Raw genomic sequence first — 22,974 nt, forward strand, 5'->3', positions numbered from 1 at the left:
TTTCTCCTGTTGTTTAGCGTGCCAAGACAACGATTGCACTGGGACGCTGCAGTAAAACCAAGGAATTGCGAGTGATACGATCAAAAGCGCTCGGCACGCCCACGATTTCCACCATTGTCACCACGCGAAAACTAGAGCAGAAACGGAGATAACGCACTCTAGGTGGATCGCGCAGTGCTGCCAAACCAGATGTGCACGCCTGTCAAAGGTGATGGCTGGACAACCAACACTATATTGTTTCTAATGCTTGAAACACGCACTCCGCGGTTCGGGTTTCATTTGACGCTGATGGTTCACGCTAGCTCATCGTATTGAAATCCACGGTGCTATTAATAGGGAGCTTTAGGATAGCGCACCGCAAGCTTTTGCGGTGTGGTCGCTGCCACTGCGCATGCGTCGTAACGCGAGTCGGCGTTCGTGTTCGTCAACCGCACGCAAAAAATCCGAAATTGCGTGCGGTGATGGCGGCCCGCATGTGGCCCGCACGCACTGGTTTCGAGGCTGCGGTGTCGCTGCGATCGTGCGTTGCGGATTGCAGTAGGGCAAACGCTATTCTAAAACTGATATGGCGCCCGCAACAACCGCAGCGCTTGCAAACGGTATTCCAAAGCTCCCTAATCTTGTGTACTATAATCACTGCTGAAACGTGGAAAGGCCGCTGCGGAAATCCGCGAAACTGTCAATGACTAGCATGGTTAGCGCATTTAATTCGTTGTTTTTAACTGAGACCAAGAGCTTTCAATTTTCACTGACTCCAATACGATGAGGCAGCATGCAGCATGTCCGTCCTGTAAGTAAATAAGCTACATGCGTTTCACAACCAGGAGTATCCCCGCGTAAACAAGAACAAGGTGGTTGAGGTGGAGGCTAATGTGACATTTCCTCATTCGGTAGCATCCCGGAGGCACAGCAAAACTTCGCCGGGTGCAGAGTGCTACCAATGCGTTGTTCTCGGTGCAGTAAACCACGCTGGGTGCAGAAATTTTTATTTTTTTGGGAGGGGTGGATCAAGCGTGGCTTCGCAATGATAAAAGATATCATCTATTTTTATTAGACTTAGCTTCTCGCCCCTTGTGACAGAAACGGACAACATGCGAACTCTGGATTTCTGGTTTTCCTGTCGATGATCCACGTCGTATTTGATGCCTGGTTGTAGCTGGCGATTCACTCGTGCGCGTCGCCGTCCATGCACTTGTCGACGTGAAGACAGTTCACGTTTAACAGTCAGTGCAACTTCGCGAATTGAAACTATCACCACAATATTAAAATCAGTCGCAGGTGCCAAGGCAGTGAAGGAGCGAGTGTGCTTCCGCGCGAGGGAACAGCCGTGAACTACTAAGTGGTTCCAAGAAAGAAAAGAAGAGAAAAGTGAGCCCCGTAATTGTCTGCTTCAGCGAGCGACACCTCAACAGTAGCTCACAAGGGATGGAGTGAGGAGGTATTAAAATGGTAGGAATAAAGGTGTAGAAAAGAGAAAGAGGCGTGAGGTGGTAAGCAAGAAAGAGCGACGACATATCGAGAGGATAGGAGAGATAGGAAACACGGTCACAGGAGTCCGAGGACGGGGCACCACTTGCGAGAGCTCTTGTCGGTGTCTGGAGATGGCGTAGAGCAAGTCCAGTCTGTCAGAGCTACACTGTCGTCGAAAGTCGTCGGCGTCAGGAGATGACGTAGGGCGAGCCCCGTCGGCCAGAGCTACGCTGATGTCGGAGATCGCGAGGGCACAACCAGTCGGCACGGAATCCAGCAAGCGAGTCTCCGCCGTGAACACTCCGTACGTGCGTCCGTTTACTTGCGCTCGCGTCCCCAGCCCACGTAACCTTGAGAGGAAGGACCAATAGCGCGCGAGTAATCCTGATGGAACGGCAGGCTACCTCCTCATTCTCTTTCTTTCTCACGTGCGCTAAGGCACCAGTATTTAAATATACGCTTCTCAAGCACACATTTCCGGATGTTCTTGAAAGGCGCCCAGCCGTCGAGAGTGAGGCGCGAGTGGATAAGAAAGAGGGTAGCAGGGAGGAGAGAGAGCGAATGGCGATAGAAGGAGGGGCGAAGCACTACATCTGTCATTGTACATGACGGCCATAATGTGAGCTTCTTATCAACAAAAACGCTGGAATGGCAACACAAATGCTGCAAATGCGTCTGAAATGCACTACATTGAGGCGGTGGCAAGTCAAGGAGGTGGGGGCTCTGGTTGCTAGGGGCAAGAATTAGCGCGCGCTCCTGCAGCTGTTGCTGACAGCTGCCGTTGCCGTGGCGGGGGCTCTGATTTCTAAGGACTCGTAGAGTTACTGTATATGCTACCTTTAGGTAGCCAAAGGTAGTATATACAGTAACTCTAGGGACGCGCGCGCCCGCCGCTGTTGTTATGGGATCGGGTGGTGGACGGATCCCGACGGGTGCCTTACATAGCCCAACTAAGAAACGCTTTCGCGTTAAAAAAAAGGCCTCGTATCTGCATGTAATCTCCAAATGTCGTCGAAAGATGATAGTCTTGCGTGTGGAGAGAGTGAACAAGACATTTATTTGATGTTCTATGCAAGAAAATCGGTGAATGGTATTCCGGAGGCACTGCGTCAAGTGCCTCGAGCATGCAGTGGAGGCGAACGAGCGCATCAAGTCACGTCACACGTGAGACATAAGCGCCATCTGGCAGTTTTTTTTAGAAAACAGAGCGCGTGGCTCCGAGACGGGTGTGCGCGTCCATCTCAGAGATGATAAAGTGTGGAACGCAAGGCGACACGTAGGTGCCAACACCGTCTCGTTTTAGAAAAGCGTTGGAGACACTCGTTTCCAATGCTTTCCAACGCTACGTTTCCAACGCTACGGTCATTAAAATTACTTATGTATGCCTTTTATAGTAAAAGGCTCACATACAGAATATAAACGTGTTGTTATGGTGCCCCAAACATGCGCAATAATAGCTTTTTATGACATGAACGCTCAATCCTGAGCAACATACAGGTTGACGCTGCGGATGAGGTCGGCCGTTTCAAGTACCCGATGCTGTTAAGAGTTGACAGACAAATGTACAGACAGACAGACCAAAATTTTTGCATCGAATGTCCCCAAAAAGACTATCGTCTTAAAAAAAAAACGATTCTGACAAGCCAGCTGAGTTTTGGAAGTATGTACGTAAACGATCAAACAGAAGTGAGGAGTCCTTCAGGCTACTAGATTCTGACAATGTCGAATTGAAATCCGTTGCTGACTGTTTTGGATCCATTTTTCATCCGTTTATAAGGCCTCAGATTCGAGGACTCAAACAACGTAGACAACAGCACTAGACAACTGACACATATAGTGGTCTGTCACTGGATGAAAAGCTCATCTGCTCATGCATTAGGTGCTTTAAACCGTCTTTATCGTGTGGCCCAGATGGCGTATCCGGCACACTAAAGGCTTACGGCAGTATATTTACCACAGTACTGACTGCAATATTTAAGAACTGTCACATTTCCAGCATGTGGAAAAGCTTACACATTTCCCAGCATGTGGAAAACATGGATTTTTTCAGTATTTAGGTCGGGCAGGAAAACTGATGTTTCCAATTATCGCCCGATTTTTCTACTGTGTACCTCATCAAAGATCTTTGAGCTAGCTCTTCACGGCATATTATATATTAGCATGAAAAATTCATTGACTAGCAATCAAAACGTGTTTGCCCTAGCTGCTCAACTACCACAAGTCTTGCTAGTTTCATGACGTAAATCACCCCACCTATTTCTCAGAGAGGGCAGATTGACGTAATCTGCTGTAACGCGAGCAAGGCTTTTGATGCAGCCAGCCACTTACTGTTTTTGGTGAAACTTGCAAACCTTGATGTTGACTCGTCTGTTGTGAATATTTCGCACAAGTATCTGCTTAAATTATGTACCATCTTCCAAAAGAAAACCCTAATGGAATGCGAAGAAGCAGCGATGCGCACGGCGTTGACCGGGTTGAAACGGGCGTAGACGCGGGTTCTGGAAGAACGGTTTGAAGCCAAACTCAGTGTAGCGCTTACTCGAGTAAACGTGTGTTTGAAACGCAAAAGCATGAGAGGCGGGTTAGGTGTAGTATAAATTTCATCGCACATATATGATCCGAAAGAGTAGACAGATTTAGTCACGCTTCCACAGCAGCCGTATGGACGCAGCCTGCTAGCCATTTGAAATGGCAGATATCCGTACGGCTGCTGCGGATGCGCAAGTAAATCTGTCTAGTGTTTTCACTGGACGTGTGGTTGAGCGTTGCGGGATGTGGAGAGCGTGTAGTGAGTGAGAAGTGTGTTGCGAGCAGGCGGAGGAGAGCCGGCAGCCGTTGTGAGTGAGGAAGAAAGTGACGTCAACGCGCAGCTGTGACTTCACCTACTTGGCACCGCTCTAGCACCTGCGGCGAGGGGGTTGTGCAGACACACGGGATAGTGTTACACAGGTTAGTCAATGAGCTGCTTCGCTTCTAATAGATCATGTAATGTTACTGCAAATGGCCAAACGTCTTCCTTGTACAAAGTTAGTAGATGGGTCACTCAAGGGTCGGCATTAGGCCCCCTCTTAGATTTAATTGATGTTGACGAGATTTCGTTCTTATTTTTTTCTTGTATGCCGATGGCATGAAAATATTTATGGAAATTCATTCGAGTAATGACTGTCACTTGCTGCAGTCAGACTTGTGTTCTTTCGCTTAATAGTGTGACAATAACCTTTTCCTGAATACCTCAAAGACCAAGCTCATGAGTAAATTGCGCAGAACATCCGTCTTGCAATAACTTGACCAAATAATAATGATAATATTTATAAGTGCCTTTGTTCTTATGTCGTGTTTTGAGGAGCTCACTTATGATGCAAAAAAGAATGTTTTTGAAGAAGCAGCGTGCTGTTGATTATTTAAACAAAAACAAGCTACTTTACGGACGCAATTTGTGTTCACTAAATTATACAGGATTCGGGCAAAGGTAACTAGACTGGTACTGGCATCAAAACTGTAAATATGCACCACGGTTAATCGAGTTTCGCTTCCATAGTAACTATTGCTATTTAATGAACTTGAAAACACTTCTCATTTTTATAAAATGAGATTTATGACTTTTTATTTAAAGAAAGTTGCACATTTAAAGCAACATGAGTGTAATGTGCTTACTTCGCAACTTTGTCATTACGCCTTTAGGGTCATTAAAGCAAGCCTGCTGAGGTCGATCATTTAGTGGTATCTAGGCACTTGAGATAATAATCTCTGATTGCATTAGGAGCGTCTAGGTGAACCAGTTATTTGCATGTATGAAAGCCGGTGCAGTATGTAGATTCTCTCGTGTGAACCGAATAACGTTATAAATGGTAAACAACACTTCGCGAACTCTTGTGCTGAACATACTTGTATATAGCATCTCATATACAGCTGCTTTAGCTGATGGACGTAATACATATTGAAGTCACATATGCACTGTGCGCTGAAACCTACGGCCGAGTAACGCAGGGCACTGTCATTGTACACGTTAGGCTTCCATCAAGAATGAAGAAGAGTCATGCCGACGGCCCGTGAAAGCATCTTTCCTTCGTACAAAGCTGCTTCACTGGCACTGAACGCCGAGACACAGAGCATGTGGTTTGATTCTGCTACAACATAGTGCGAGCGCAAAATAATTTTTATAATGAATCAGGGAATTTTGCCCTCAAGCCACTTCTTAAACTGAAACAACTTCAAAAAAAAAAAGCGCGTACGTTGAATTCTCAGCCAAGAACCATGTTGCCCTTAGGGGGGAGGGGGGTTGCAACCCCTGAAACTGTTCCCCTCCCTTTTTGGGTGCGCCACTGATGTAGGGGACTGGCACTAGCATCGAAACTGTAAATATGCACCACGGTTAATCGAGTAACGCTTCCATAGCGAGTAATGCCAATTACTGAACTTGAAAGCACTTCTGATTTCTATAAAATGGCATTTGTGACTTTATAAGACAGGGGGACGCGCCAATGCCGTAGTGGAGGTCTCCGGAAATTTTGACCATCTGATGTCCTTTAACAAGCATTGACTTTGCCCAGTATACCGACCTCTGCCACTTCTCCTCCGTCGATATGTGACCACCGTGGCTGGGATCGAGCACGGGATCTTGGAATCAGCTGCTCTAGCGCCGCGGGCTATATTTTCTTTGTCGGATTTCTCATGGAAAACACACAGTTCTGCCTGGCAAGGTCGAAAATTCTTGGTTTGCAGATCTTACCATAAGTATTCCACGAAGAAACTTGAAGTGCCTCCACAATTTGAGGAAAGAAGGACTTGTTAGCGGCAGGTTTTTTCTCACGTCTTTCACGCCCCCTGAAGAAAAAAAAAATGTTGCGTTCCAGATTAAGTGTGCACATTGCAGACATAATAATGAGTTAAATCAGTGAGTAGCATATATTGAATGTGGCTTTCACACTGAAGCAATGCAACGAAATTATATCCATCCTTATGTTGTTGTAGCAAAGAACTGGTCAAATACCGAAGTTTCATATGTGGCACAAAATGTAAGTCACTTAGCGCGAATTCAAAACGCGAAAGAAAATTTATCATAGTACTATCATTCGTAAATATTTACACAGGCAAGAAGCAATGTTCAATTGCTACGATTGTTCTTGTTAAACAATCCCGTATGCATCGTCTCGCTGTTTGAGCTGTTTTTTTACAATGTAGTTATGCCAACTAGTCTAGCTAACCACATATTTATAAACAGATGCATTGTGCAAATAAAAAGAAAAGAAAAAATATCACAGCATATCCATGGAGTGAGTTATGATGAGTGGGGTGAAGCGTCCGTCCGTCCGTCCGTCCGTCCGTCCGCCCGCCCGCCCGCCCGCCCGTCCGTCTGTCTGTCTGTCTGTCCGTCTGTCTGTCTGTCTGTCCGTCTGTCTGTCCGTCTGTCTGTCTGTCCGTCTGTCTGTCTGTCTGTCTGTCTGTCTGTCTGTCTGTCTGTCTGTCTGTCTGTCTGTCTGTCCGTCTGTCTGTCTGTCCACTCCTATCACACTAGAGCACCCATCGAACGGACGAACGCTTCACCCCACTCACCATCATTCGCTCTCTGGATATGCTGGCTACGCCGTATGAAAGCACTAGGACGAAGGGAACACTAAAGGGTACAGAGGGTCAATCGACGCCGCTCGACAACCGGCCAGGTCTTGCCACAAGAAACTATAAGGCACCGAAGCCAGTTTATTTTATTCAATAAAATTGTAACTATTATTAACCGTAAGCACAACATAGGAGGAAGAAGCAGTGGAAGTTTCCGGCGTTTTTCGAGGAAGACGACGTTGCATGCCTGCTCTTGCAGTTTTGTGCTTGTGTACGTATAGAGCCTTGCTGTCCCCGTTGAAACTAAGCCTTGTGTCCTGTTCTTTGCACGCTGCGACATTGGTAGAGGTGCTGGACTTCTACGACTGATGCTCGGGACTCCTCCGCGGCCCGGCACTTCAAGTCAGACACCGCAACCCGTTCCTTCAATGGATACGTACCCCTGTCCACCGCTACAGTCACCGACAGCGATGCCTTAGTCCCGGGGCGATTCCCATGGAACTTCCCCAGCAACGCACTCCGCCTGGAGAAATGGCAACTGCAGGTGTTTCCCAGCTGGCTTTTGAGCAGCCTCAGATTCCGGACACATTACATAGTGAGGCGTATAAAGACGTTGAGGACTGGTTAGCCTAGCATGAGTGAGTCACCAGACAAACCGCTAGAGCACCGAGCTAAAGCTTTCACGCGCCAACTTTGCTTTAGCGGACAGCGCTTGTACGTGGTATGAGAACCATGAGGTGACGCTGTCTTCATGGAATGAATTTCAGCAGCAGAATCTCAGCCCCTTCACAAACAATGACCGCCATAATTTTTCTCAGTAACTCATCGAGTCTCGTGTTCAGAAACAGAATGAGAGTGTTGCCATGTTTGCGGAGGACATGACCCGCACATTTCGAAGGGCTGACCCTGACATGCCTGAAGCCAAGAAACTCAACCATTTGAAGCGAGGCGTCAAAGAACAGCTATTAGTCGGCCTTCTTCGCAGTCTACCGACGACATTGCGGAATTCATCAAAGAGGCTACAGCAATCGAGCGAGCACTGCAGCAACGGTGTCGCTATTACGACCGACCAAACGGCGCCTCAATCAGCGTATTTGCTCTGACTGCCAGCAGTGACGGTTCTCTGCGTGAGCTAATTCGCGAGGTTGTTCGTGAGGAGATCCGCAGCTTCCTTGTGACTCTGCAAAAACCAGCGATGGCTTCAGTTGGAGAAGTTGTGCGGCAGGAAACCAGGCAAGCATTTTCGCTGCCTGAATCACTACCAGCTCAGCGACTTATTAACTATGTGTCAGCCTCCCGTCGCTTGTCGGCAGTGCCGCACAACTCGTCGGCACTGGCTCATTCTTACAACGTGCTGGCGGCCATAGAAAGTCAGGTGCGAAAGATGCTTCAGGATGACGTTATTCAGCCGTCGAAAAGTCCTTGGACATCGCTGGTAGCGTTGGTGAAGAAAAAATTGGCCCCGTATCAGCATGCAATTTGCAAATGTCCTCGAAAGACGATGGTCTTGCGTATGGAGAGAGTGAACAAGACATTTATTTGATGTTATGCGCAAGAAAATTGGTGAATGGCATTCTGGAGGTGCTGCGTTAGAGTGCCTCGAGCGTGCAGCGGAGGCGAACGAGCGCATCAAGTCACGTCATGATGATGATGATGATGATGATTTCTGGCTTTGTCCCTTTTAACGGGTGAACACATATATTTTGTGTTCCACACGTGAGACATAAACGCCATCTGGCAGTTGTCTTAGAAAACAAAGCGCGTGGCTCTAAGACGCGTGTGCGCACCCATCTCAGAGGTGATAAAGTGTAGAACGCAAGGCGACGAGTAGGTGCCACCACCGTTTCGTTTTAGCAAAGCGTTGGAAACACTCGCCTTTCCGTGTGAGCGTCGCATGGTCAGCGCAGCGTCATAAGCGCAACGGTCCTTAAAATTACTTATGTATGCCTTTTATAGTAAAAGGCGCACCTACAGAATATATACGTGTTGTTATGGTGCCCCAAACATGCGCAATAATTGCTTTTTAATTGACAATTCCTTGAACGCCCAACCGTGAGCAACATAGGTGGGTGCTACGGATGGGGTCGCCGTTTCAAGTACCCCATGCCGTTAAGAGTGGAAAAAAATTACGGCATATTCACGGGGTGAATGATGATGAATGGGCGAAGCTCCGGAGGGATTCATCGGTAAACTGTGAATCTTCCGTGTAATTCGCCCAGTCGATCATCATGTAAAGACGTGAGAAACGCTGTGTGTGTATATACACAAATCAACTTTTATTTGTTCTTAGACGATGGATGGCTTGCGATGTCCCTTGCCTCGCGCGCTCGCACATCGGGATTCTGTCTGCGAGCGCGCGCTGCTGCCGCCTTGCGCTCTCTCCGCTGTGCAGCCTTATCCATCCGGCGACTCCGAGCGCGCGCCAACAGCGAACGGATTTTATTACAACGCTCCCCCTAGCGTACGTCGCCGCACTAAATCGAACGATTGCCTTCAACCAATGACACGCGCCATATGTGACATCATTCCTATTTTATAAGATCTCGCGTCTTTCATCAACTACAAGTACCGCTTTCTAGTTTATAACATCTTGCATCTTTTCATCATCAGCTACAAGTACCACCATCTAGTAAACACTACAAGAACTAAACGAGAGGTGGCTACATACAGGAGACGGTACCGCCATCTAGTGAACACTGCAAAAACTAAACTAGAGGTGGCTACATACAGGGGACGGTACCGCCATCTAGTGAACACTGCAAGAACTAAACTAGAGGTGGCTACATACAGGCTACAGGGGACGCACAGCCCACGCCCTAAGGAGCTTCGCCCCTAAAACGGACAGACAGACAGACAGACAGACAGACAGACAGACAGACAGACAGACAGACAGACAGACAGACAGACAGACAGACAGACAGACAGACAGACAGACCGACAGACAGACAGAGACCAAAATTTTTGCGTCGAAGGTCCCCAAGAAAGACTATCGTCTTTAAAAGACGGCACTTTACGTTTCTGCGTTGATTACCGCAAGCTCAATCAGATTACGAAAGAGGACGTTTACCTGCTACCTCGTATAGACGATTCCCTCGATTGACTACGCCATGCATGTTATTTCTCGTCGATGCATTAACGGAGCGGATATTGGCAAATAGAAGTTGACAAAAGACATTTAGAAAAAACAGCATTCGTGACACCTGATGGTCTTTATGAGTTCTTCCGTTCGGCTTGTGCTCAGCACCGGCAACGTTTCAGCGGCTCATGGACCCAGTCCTATCAGTTCTGAAGTGGCAAACGTGCCTGGTATATTTGGACGATGTCATTGTATTTTCAGCTACATTTGACGAGAACTTGAAGCGACTACACACGGTACTTCAAGTGATACAATCGGCCGGAATAACGCTTAAGCTAGAAAAAAAATGTCACTTTGGCTTCGAAGAGCTTCGTTTCTTGGGACAGAGAAGCCGTACAGCTGGACCAAGACAAAATAGCCGCTGTCGCAAGTTTTCTTCCGCCATCAGACAAGAAGGCAGTGAGATAATTATTGGGCCTCTGCGCCTATTACCGAGGCTTCATTGGGAATTTTTCGAGTATTGCATCACCTTTGACACAACTAACCCGAGAAGACATCACGTTAGTGTGGGGTGAAGAGCAGCAGGCAGCGTTCAACGAGCTGTGACAACGTCTTCAGAAATCGCCAGTTCTCGGACACTTCGACGATGACGCTCCGACAGCGGTTCACACCAATGCCAGTAATGTCAGCTTATGAGCTGTGCTCGTTCAAGATGCTCGTGCAAGATGGCGTGCAAGATGCTCGTGCAAGATGGCGCCGAACGAGTAATTGCTTATGCAAGTAGGACTCTCTCCTGTACAGAGGAGAATTACTCCACCACTGAAAAACAGTGCCTTGCGGGGGTGTGGGTGGTCATAAAGTTCCGCCTGTATTTGTTTAGCCGCCCGCGTAAAGTAGTCAGCGGCTACCACTCTTTTTGCTGGCTGACAAACATAAAGGATTCGTCCGGACGATTGGCGCGCTGGAGCCTCAAACTTCAGGAATTTGATATGGCCATAGTTTATAAATCGGGAAAGCGACATACGGACGCCGATTCCCTTTCTTGCGCCCCATTAGATGACGCAAATGCCGAAGATGATGATGACCTGGCGTTTGTCGGGGTTGTAAATACGTCTGCAATCGCACACCAGCAACGCGACGACCCCGAGTTGCAACACTTTATTGGTTTCCTGGAGGGACGCACCTATGCTATGCCAAAGCTCTTCGCAAGAGGGTTTTGTTTCATTTGCGCAACGAGGTCCTTTATAAGGTGCGGCAACATTTTTTCTGAGTGATGTTGGGGCGAAAAGTAAGTATACTTACTTGTCGTCCCAACATCCCTAAAAAAAAATGGCAGCATATCCACGGAGTGAATGATGGAGAGTGGGGTGAAGCATCCGTCCCTCCATTTTGAATTTGAATTGAAGTTTATTCCTTTCTGATACAGAAAGAGGAGTAAGAGCTAAAGGCCGTATCGACTGACAGAGGCTCCTACTCCCATGCGCATTCGGCATGCGTGTACATGTTTGCATGCGATGCAAGTATACAAACAATAGAGCAACCAGAAAAATCAAAACATGCATGTACATAATTGTCACTGCAAATAAAGCATTACAGACAGACATCATACATGAAAACACTTCATGAAAACAAACATATCATACAGACACTCCAAGATTATATACCTATACGCATTAAATTGTGAACTTTCAAATTGTAGCACAAACTGTATATGCGGTACATGTAGAAAAATTAGATATATTTTATTGATAAGTTATCGTGGAATGTAACAGAAAGTTCTTTATAAATTTTTTAAAGCGGGGTGCATGAAAATCTATATGATGTTCAACAATGTTCAATAGCCGGGGTACTTGACACTCAAGGTCCTGACGCCCGTAGTTACTTCGCACAAGTGGTGGCATTCTCGTTTGGTGGCGTAATTGATATCGAGGGGGAGAAACGGGCAGGCTACTAACATGGAGCCTGCGCTTTTTTATGTGCAAAAGTAATCTATAATAGTAGATTTGATTTGCTCTGATTAACGAGTGTTTCTCAAAAGGATTGTGTGTGGGTAAATCTCGTGTTCTACCGTGATAGTTTTCGAAAATTCGCATTGCACTTTTTTGCAGTTTTATTAATTTGCTGTAATTTTTTGCAGTTGTTGTTCCCCATATTAATGCACAACAGCTAATTTTTGAGTGAAAGGGGGCGTAGTACATTGCCTTCTTTAGTGTTAGTGGTATAAGACTACTAATTTTATACATAGAGCCTACTACTTTACTGAGGTCGCTGCAGAGTTTATTGATATCATTGTCCCAAGAAAGGTTTTCTTGAAACCATACCCCCAAAAACTTTTGCGTTGATACCTGTTCTATCTGCTCTCCTTTAAATAAAACAGTAATCTTGACAGGCATTGGCTTACTTATCGGTTTAAATATTATATACTTAGTTTTGCTTACATTTAATTGAAGTTTGTTTAACTTCAGCCAGTCAGATAATAAATCTGAATAATCATTATATTTCTTTTTATTCTGTTGTAGGGATGAATTTGAAAAGAAAAGATTAGTGCCATCCGCATACATGACTATGTTCGGTGTAGGTGAAATACTTGGGAGGTCATTGATATATATGTTAAATAATACCGGACCAAGTATTGTTCCCTGCGGTACGCCAGTCTGTACTCTAAGATATGGAGAGGTCACCTGATTAAGTGAAAAATACTGAAAACGACCCGTTAAGTAGCTTCGCATGAGATCTAACGTTGTACCGCGTATCCCATAGCTAGGAAGTTTAGATAACAGTATTTCATGATTCACACTGAAAAACGCTTTACGGAGGTCAAGGAATAAACCAACCGTGTATAAAGGATTTTCAATGTTTTGTAGTATTTGATGTTTTATTTTGAGGAGTGCATCCTCACATGATTTATTTTTCCGAAATCCATACAGAGATGTACTAATTATAGCATACTTATTTGAAAAACCTTCCAGTCGTGAATTAATAACAGCCTCAAAAAATTCTGAGAAGAGTGGTAGTATTGAAATAGGTCGCAAATTGTTTACAGAATTGTCTGCACCCCTTTTGTGAATTGCAGAGAAACGGGCTATTTTAAGTTTGCCTGGAAAAATTCCGCATTCGAACATTCTATTGATAATATGGGCTAAGACTGTAGATATGATATCCGATACATACTTTATGGGAGATGCCAGTATACCGTCAAATCCTGCAGCTGCATTGCATTTAAAACTACTGATTACCATTTCAACTTCACCTGCAGTCATAGAAAATAATACAAAAGAATTTGGCACAGATTGTTTCGTTACAGCGAGTCTTACATACTCGGGATTTTCAAAGGAATTGCTGTTACAGCATTCAACAAAGTGAGTATTTAGGGCACTGGCAGCTTCACCGTCTGTAAGAGCACCATTTACCGAAGATATTCGTACGTTTTCACAAGTAGCATTCGCTCCAGACAACTTCTTCATTTCTTGCCAAATTTTTCTTGGATTCGTATATATACGCGAGAAAATCCTTTCGTAATATTTTCCCATCGCTTGTCCTAGCTCTGAATTCACTTGATTACGATAAGTCTTAAATTTGGCTAATTGATTAATATTCCGTGTTTTAATGAATGTGTGGTACGTTTGATTTTTTCTTTTAATTTTTGTGAGAAGCGCAGCATTAACCCATGGTTTCTTTAATTTTTTTAGATCGTTTTGTAACACTATGTTGCGGAAAGGCTTTATCATAACCAGCAATCATTTTATCGAAAAATGAATTGTATGCCTTATTTAGGTCACTTTTAAGCAGTTCAGATTCCCAGCTTATTTCGCTAATAAGTGAGCGAAATAGGGCTATCGTCGTTTCATCAATGAGACGATAGGAAATGGTGCTACGCTTGAATTTCTTGGAGCAGGGCAGAAAACAGAAAATTGGAAGATGATCACTTATGTAGACGGACATGACACCAGCAGTCACAGTAGGAGCATGTACATTGGTGATACAAACATCCAACAGGGTGGCACTAGAAGGGGTCACTCGTGTTGGTAGGGTAATCATATTCGAGCATGCGTATGAGTACATCAACTGCTTATATTCTCTAGTTGTTGCATTTTCGGCCATCATATCTATGTTCGTATCACCTAGTACGGCTCCATTCCATTCGTTCTTGCTTCCGTCCGTCCATGCGTGCGTCTGTGTGGCCGCCTGTGCGTCCATCCGCCCGTCCGTGCGTACGTCTGTTCGTGCGTCCGCACGTCCATCTGTGTGTCTGTCCCTGCGTTCGTCCATGCATCCGCTCCTGCGTCCGTCCCTGCGTCCATCCGTCCGTGCAGTCATCCGTGCGTCCGTCCATGCATCTGTCTGTGTGTCCGTTCGTCCACATATTCAACACTCCAAGTACCACCATCTCGCATCTTTTCATCATATATTTCTCATTTAGAAGCACCACCATCCAGCGGGCATTCCAAGGACTGAACAAGAGGAGGCACACGCACACTTTATTACGGCTTGCGCTTCGTGTCTACTTCCCACTTTTAACCACCTCGAGTTCTTGGTATATTCTAGTTCACTGTATTCATGGCACTACGGCACAACGCTCGCTAAACCTTTCTAAAACCAAGGAGGTTACGCCAAGCGAGTATAACGTAGCAACCCTTTGTCAGATAGTGCTCAATGTACATGCCAATGGCTGCTATGCGGGGATGAGAGGCAGGAGAATTCGGCTTTTAGTTAACGCGCACGTTGCGAATTTTTTATTGTTCAATAACGCACAGAAAAAATTTCCCACCGGCACCACCTTGGAGGTCAAAATGTAAGACTGGTTACATACTACTACTACGACAACGAGGGACTAACGGGTGCTGCTATAAGGAGCTTCACCCCTAAAAAGAAGTACTAGATGCGTGCCATGACAAACCGGCATGCGGTCATTTGGGCTACACACAAACGCTATGCCAAGTGAGACATAAGTATTACTGGCCGAGACTGCCGGCAACCGTTCAACAGCACCTTCCGACTTGTCTTGAGTGCCAACGTAGGAAAGTTACAGCTGCCAAACCAGCAGGGCTCCTCCATCTAATTGATTTACCAAGAACTGCATTCGCTCACAAATCGGGAAGGATCTTCCAGGACCATTTCCTACTTCGGTTGCTGGTCGCAAATAGATAATTGTAGCCGCAGATTACCTCACTCGCTACGCCGAGACCAAGGCTTTGGAGCAGGCCACGGCAATTGAAGCAGCCTGGTTTTTCATTGAGAATATAGTCCTGAGGCATGGCGCTCCATCTGTAGTAATAACTGGGAGAGCAAAATCATTCACAGCCGATCTATTATGCACAGCTTTAAGCATACGTGGAACATCTAGCCGGCGTACAACGGCATACCATACACAAACAAATGGTCTTATGGAACGGCTGAACAAAACACTTGCGAATGTGCTTTGCATGTACGTCTATGTGGAGCATAAAAACTGGCACGAGATACTTCCTTATGTCATTTTCGCATACAGTACGGCACGGCCAGAGACAACACGCATGACATCATTCCGTCTTCTCTATGGCCGTGACGTCGCAACCATGCTCGACGCTATGTTGCCACATGAAAGTGATGGCTTTAAAACAAGTGCAGACTACATAACTCAAACTTGCTGAAGAAGCCTGCCGACTCGCCCGCGTACGTATTCGTCGCCACCAGGACTATGACACAAGGCGCAATAATCTTCGTCACCAACCAGTCTCCTATGAACCAGGAGAGAAAGTTAGGATCTGGACCCCTGTTCGCTGTCGTGGTCTCTCAGAGAAGCTCTCAAGACGGTACTTCGGGCCGAATAAAGTCTTCCAGCGTCTCATTGGTGTTAACTATGAGGTTATTTCCGATAGTCCACGTAGTTTAAGGCGTCAAAGATATGCACCAAAAGTTGTGCACGTAGTTTGGTTGAAACCTTATTTGTCCGAATGAACCCGTGGGCTGCCAGCGACTATGAACCCTGCCGCCATGATGAATGAGCATCGGGACGATGCGTTCTTGGAAGGGAGGCTAACGTCACGATTATTAGCAGTAAGCACAACAGAGGAGGAAGAAGCCAGCATCACGAGTGGCAGTTTCTGGCATTTTTCGAGGAAGATGACGTTGCGTGTCTGCTCCAGCGTTGTGCTTGTGTGCGAATAGAGCCATGCTGTTCTCGTCCAAACGAAGCCTTGTGTCCTGTTCTTAGCACGTTGGGACATTATCAAGTCTGACTTGCAAACCATCATGCATGTCGTGCCACAAGGTTCACTATTAGGGCCTATCTTGTTCCTTATATACGTTATTGATATTGTTTTTATTCTTCACACTCCTGATATAGTCCTCTATGCAGATGATACGAGTGTTTTCTTTTCTTCTTGTAGTTCAACTCTCCTCGTGGACACGGCGAACATATGGCTCCAACGTTTACCAGACTGGTTAAGCGCTTATCTGTTAAACCTAAATGCCACTAAAGCTAAATTCATTATATTTCATGTCACTAATAAACCGGTTCCTTTATCGCCTCCACTATTATTATATATTTCTTGTCGTGCAATTCAACGAAAACTTACGATAGACACCACACGTAGAATTTCTTGTAAGCAACATAGACAAATCAGTGGGTGTCCTAAACAGATACCGGACCTTGTTACGGAAACCGTTAAAACGGTAATTAAAAAAGAGCTCTTCACCTCATCCGTAACTTATCATACCACGAACACATATCTCCGCATTTCTTATTAGGGTAAATTCCTTGCATTCGTGAGATATATGACCAGCGTCTTTCCGAGCTGGTATTTTTTGAATACAGAAATGACTCTCAGCGATTTCTCGCTATCTGCACTAACAACGCTCAAATTTACAACTTTGGACATCTTCACTTTTTTGAAACGAAGAACGTGAACTACATATGCATACCCAAGTACTAACCTTTGCATGCTTCTTCCATATTATCCTTGAGAAAGAAGTCGGACATGTACTTCTTAAAGCACATATAGTTGTTGAAGGTAGTTTATGTCATTTTATTATATTTGTATGCATAAATTGCTGAATATGTAGCCTATGCTGTGAATATTCATGTAAAAAGCCTCTGTTCATGCTCCCATATGAAACACTGGTGTCCGCACCACTATTACTCTCTTTATCTCTTTTGTTTTGTAGTGAAGAAGACGAGTGCTACTCAGGAAGGCAGAGGGTATGACTCAGTCGGTGAAGAAGACGACGTTTGGTTGGCTGGGTACTCAGACTGGTTCCGCCATTACCACTTGACGTGTAGTAACCGCTCTCCTGTTTTATAAAAGAGTGCCACTCTAAAACGCCTCATTATAATTGGTGGAGAGTGCTGGGTAACGCCAAATCCTGGAATTGCGAAACCGTACGTTGCCTCCAGTTGCTACAATGTCCACGGACGACGATCAGCAGACGGCCGCCTCGACTCCAACTACTGCAGCTCCTGTCTGTCTCGGCTCCTTTCGGCAACGTGATCCGCCTACCTTCATAGAACCGGTGACAAAGACGTGGAAGACTGGCTCGACGAATACGACCGGGTGAGCAAGCACAACAAGTGGGACGATGCGCACAAGCTTACTGTCATCCAATTTTACTTGACCGACGTAGCCAGTCTGTGGTACCGTAATCACGAGAGAGACCTCCCACCTGGTCGGCCTTCCGAACGGCGTTCGCGGACTTGTTTGGCCGTCCAGCGCTTCGCAAACTACGGGCCGAACAGCGCTTGCGTACTAGGGCTCAGCAGAAGGGTGAGAATTACACGTTATATCGAAGATCTGGTCGACCTTTGCCGGCGTGTCAACTCGACCATGACAGAAGCCGAGAAGATCAAACACATCTTGAAAGACGTGACTGACGACGCATTTCAGATGCTTGTCCCCAAAAGCCCACAAACGGTAGCGGAAGTGATCCAGCGCCGGAGAAGGAGTCGAGTCCGGCCGTGGTCAGAGCTACGATGAGCTCTCGAAACAGCGTGACACCACTCGTCGTGCCAGCGCGCCATGTGCAACAATCTCTGCTTTAATGTTGGCTGGCACTGCTATAGACCGCACCACTTTGCTTCTTGAGATCAAGCAATTTGTACGAGAGGAGGTCGCACACCAGTTGTCCCTCGTGCCTTATACCTCAGAAGGTGCCCCATCTACTTTAGCGCCATCAATACAGCGAGTAGTCCAGGAGCAAGTGTCCGAGGCACTACCAACAGCTCACGCACCACCTGTGGCTGCACCATTGACCTATGCCGAAGCACTGAACGGAACCCGACGTCCGCCTGTCGCGAACGACCACGTTTCTTTGTCGCGAACGCCTACGTCCACGCGCCCCTTTGTCGTACCGACTGAGTCTTTGTACCAGGCTGCCCTTCCTTTCTTCCAACCACCACCTCCGCGCTTTCAGAACCCTTAGCGCACTCAAGACAGCCGCCCCATATGCTTCGCCTATGGAATTGCGGGTCACGTGGCACGATTTTGTCGACGGCGCGAGTTTTTCCTGCGTGATGACGTCAGGCCCAACAATCATGATTTCCCACAACGACCAGAGCCTGCTGTATCTGGTGAGACTGCGACCATGGACAAATTTTCAACTCGCCGAAACTTCAACAGACACCGGTCGCCTTCACCTCAACGCCGTTCCCTTTCCCCTATGCTACGTTGACCTCGCCCTGTCCCTGAGGAAAACTAGGAACCACAGTTCCGGGGCAAGCACTGCGGATCTTTTGAACTCCACAAGACCTTGTTTTTCGCCGTCCAACGTCGTTGCTGTCTCCGTTGAACGTATACCTGTTTTTGCATTGGTCGATACTGGCGCCGCAGTGTCTGTATTGACTGAAAAACTTTGCCGTCGACTAAAAAAAGTCACAATGCCTCTTCACGACTTCATTTTGAGCACTGCGAGCGAGCAACGAATTCGCCCTTTTGCTGCATGCACAGCACGTGTCGCTATTGCTGACGATATTTATGTCGTCGAGTTTGTAGTGCTCCCGCAGTGTTCCCATGGCATTATATTAGGCTGGGACTTTCTCTGCACTCATCATGCCGTCATCTACTGTGCTCGCGCTGAAGTGGAGTTCGCGCCATTATGCGACGCTGCTTCACTCGACTCGTCCCTTTCACCTGCAAAAGTTTTTGTTGCCGCCGACACTTCGATACCCCCGTTATCATCCGCCCTAGTTCTGCTATCCTGTGACGTCTCTAGTGGCAAAAGTTTTTGTTGCCGCCGACACTTCGATACTCCCGTTATCATCCGCCCTAGTTCCGCTATCCTGTGACGTCTCTAGTGGCTAAACTGTTCTTTTTACGCCTTCTGAAACCACTGTTCGCCGCAAGTGCTTCCTGATTCCTTTCGCCGTTCTGAATGTTCACAATGCATCAAGTGCAATTTATGTTTCAAATCCGTTTCCCTCGCCTTCCAAGTTACTGTGCGGAGAGTGCTTGGGCTTTGCCGATGACATTGATCCCTCGAGTTAACGTGTAGTTCCTGACCACTCGACTACGCTACCTATTGACGCTGTTGATTGCTGCGCGTCATCCTCTTCCCCATCATTCACCGACGCAATTTTGCGCTGCATCGACACCAACTTTACCGCCCAGCAGCGCATCGACATCATCGCCCTCCTCGAGCGCTTCCGTGCCAGCTTCGACCACCAGCAACTGACTTTGGGCAGTGCTTCCACAGTATATCATGAAATCGACACATGCCATCACGCTCCTTTACGTCAGCGTCCGTATCGGGTATCGGCATCTGAGCGTCGCGTAATCGCGGAACAAGTTGATGACATGTTGAAGCGAGGTGTTATTGAGCCCTCTAACAGCCCGTGGGCATCCCCAGTTGTTCTAGTCAAGAAAAAGTATGGCTCAACAAGATTCTGCGTCGACTACCGCCGGTTGAATAAGATCACGGGCAAAGATGTTTACCCGCTATTTCGCATAGACGATGCCCTTGACTGCTTACAAGGCGCGGAGTCCTTCTCGTCACTATATCTGCGTTCAGGTTATTGGCAGGTTCCCACGGTTGAGGCTGATCGCCCCAAGACGGCTTTTGTTACCCCTGATGGCTTATACGAATTTAACGTCATGCCATTCGGGCTCTGCAATGCGCCTGCCACTTTCGAGCGCATGATCGACAACATCCTCCGTGGCCTGAAATGGCCAACATGTCTGTGCTGTTTAGACGATGTCGTGATATTTTCAAGCGACTTTTCAACGCATCTTCAGCGGCTCGAAACAGTGCTTACTTGCCTCACCACCGCCGGTCTACAGCTCAACTTGAAGAAGTGCTGCTTCGGCGCTCGAAAACTCCTAATTTCGGGCCATGTTGTATCTAGAGATGGCATTCTTCCGAATCCGACGAAACTACGTACCGTTGCCGAATTTCCTAAGCCGAAGACCTTAGAGGAACTTCGCAGCTTCCTCGGTTTATGTCGATATTTTAGTCGTTTTATTCGCAACTTCAACTCCATCATATCGCCCTTGACTGACCTTCTTGCCGGCAACAACGACCTTTCTAGTTGGTCGTCAGCTTGTGATGATGCATTTGCCACACTCCGCCACCTTCTTACGTCACCTCCTATACTGCGACATTTTGATCCTCTTGCCCCGACGGAAATACATACGGATGCTAGCGGAGTTGGCCTTGGTGCTGTGCTCGCCCAGCGTAACCCTGGATTTGATGAGTACGTCGTCTCTTACGCCATCCGTGCACTCACAAAAGCAGAAGCCAACTATTCAGTCTCCGAAAAAGAGTGTCCAGCCATCACATGGGCCATAGGCAAGTTTCGACCCTATGTTTACGGGCGCCCATTCAGCGTGGTTACAGATCATCACACATTCTGTTGGCTCTCCTCGTTAAAAGATCCCACCAGCCGGCTCGCCCGTTGGGCGCTTCGGCTACAAGAGTACGACATTCACGTCGTTTACCGATCTAACCGAAAACATTCCGACGCAGACGCTTTGTCCTGATCACCTCTACGATGTAGTGACAAGTCGCCTTCTTCGCCTGCCCCCGACGTATCTGCACTTAGTGTCAGCGACATGCTACAGGCGCAACGAAAAGATCCTTGGATCGCTTCACTTATCAACTTGTTGAGTCGAGCTCCCTCGCAAAATATCTCCAGAGGTATGCGCCGTCATATACAGCACTTCGTTATCAGAGATGGTTTGCTATACAGACGGAATTATCTCTCCGAAGGACGACAATGGCTCCTAGTCATTCCCAGTCGTCTCCGCTCAGACATATGCGCCTCCTTTCACGCCGACCCACAATGCGCCCATGCTGGAGTGTTAAAAACCTACACCCGCCTGTCCCACCGCTACTACTGACGTGGAATGTATTGCTTCGTTCGTCTCTACGTACGTTCCTGTCTCGCTTGCCAACGCTGGAAGAATCCCACTCCAAGTTCTCCAGCTCCACTACAACCCTTACCTTGTCCGGCCCGACCGTTTGACCGTGTTGGTATCAATCTGTATGGACCTCTTCCGATTACACCAGCTGGAAATCGCTGGGTAATCGTCGCTATCGATCACCTTACGTGCTATGCAGAAACTTCACCACTCTATTCTGCATCAGCCAGTGACGTCGGTCGTTTCATATTGCATCAGATCATTTTACGTCACGGTGCACCACGTGAACTTCTGAGTGACCGAGGGCGTGTGTTTTTGTCGGACGCCATCGAATCACTTCTCAAAGAATGCCAGGTCATTCATCGCACCACCACCGCGTATCATGCTCAAACTAATGGCATTACAGAACGATTCAACAGTACATTCGGAGATATGCTGTCAATGTACGTCACAACCGATGGCACCAACTGGGACAGTATTCTCCCTTTTGTAACATACGCGCATAATACTGCTGTCCAGACAACAACTGGTTTCTCTCCATACTTCCTCCTTTACGATCGCGAGTTCTCTTGCACGCTAGACACCATCATTTCTTACCACCTGGATGTTGCTGAGTCGGCGATGTCACAAGCTGCTAAATACGCGGAAGAGTGTCGTCAGCTTGCCCGCTCCTTCACAAGTGCTGAACGGCAACGCCAGAAACACCACCGCGATAGCCCGACGCCTCCGGCTTCTTATGCATCAGATGACCTTGCCTGGCTTTGCATCCCTTCCACCAGCCCTGGCCTCTCAACGAAACTGACGCACAAGTATGACGGCCCTTACCGTGTGGTTAAGCAAACTTCACCCGTCAAATACATCGTCGAGCCACTAGAGCAGCCCCATGATCAACGACGCCATGGACGTGAGACCGTTCACATAGACCGCCTAAAACCGTATTATGATCCCTCTATTGTCTCCTGCCCATGAGTTGCCAGGATGGCTCTTTTCCGGAGGGGAGGAAAAATGTAGTGAAGAAGATGAGTGCTACTCAGAAAGGCAGGGGGTATAACTCAGTCGGTGAAGAAGACGACGTTTGGTTGGCTGGGTACTCAGACTGGTTCCGCCATTACCACTTGACGTGTCGTAACCGCTCTCCTGTTTTATAAAAGAATGCCACTCTAAAACGCCTTATTTTAGATTATTTATTTTGCAAAGATACGTGTATATCATCTAACCCCCTTTCGAAGCCTTGTTGTAATCTTTATGTTGTAGAAGTTTTCTTTTAGTTTTCCACGATGTAATTGTGCTAGTATGTTTCGTTTATTTTTCGCCAATGCAGTCGCTCTGTGTGAGGAATGTACGGTGTGATTCTAGAGGCTTGGTTATGTGACTCATAATGTCCCCTTTCGCCTCCTGCACCACGGCAATCATCTATTGCCAAACCAAGAAACAAATAAAAAAAATTGGCCCCGTATCTGCATTTAATCTGCAAATGTCGTCGAAAGACGATAGTCTTGCGTGTGGAGAGAGTGAACAAAACATTTATTTGATGTTCTGCGC

At 46.9% G+C, this 22,974-nt stretch overlaps 1 protein-coding gene across 1 annotated transcript in view; it reads right to left on the reverse strand.

Annotated features, from left to right (window-relative positions):
• The window catches only part of LOC119180028 (sodium-coupled monocarboxylate transporter 1-like), a 335,015-nt gene that overhangs the window by 25,272 nt on the left and 286,769 nt on the right, over positions 1-22,974 (reverse strand). Inside the window, exon 16 of the mRNA XM_075868345.1 lies at positions 6,200-6,294. Within this exon, the coding sequence (XP_075724460.1) occupies positions 6,200-6,294 (95 nt within the window). The remainder of the gene's footprint in view (positions 1-6,199; positions 6,295-22,974) is intronic.

Source organism: Rhipicephalus microplus, chromosome 7 (assembly GCF_043290135.1).
Source record: "Rhipicephalus microplus isolate Deutch F79 chromosome 7, USDA_Rmic, whole genome shotgun sequence".
In the NCBI taxonomy this organism is placed as follows: Eukaryota; Metazoa; Arthropoda; class Arachnida; order Ixodida; family Ixodidae; genus Rhipicephalus; species Rhipicephalus microplus.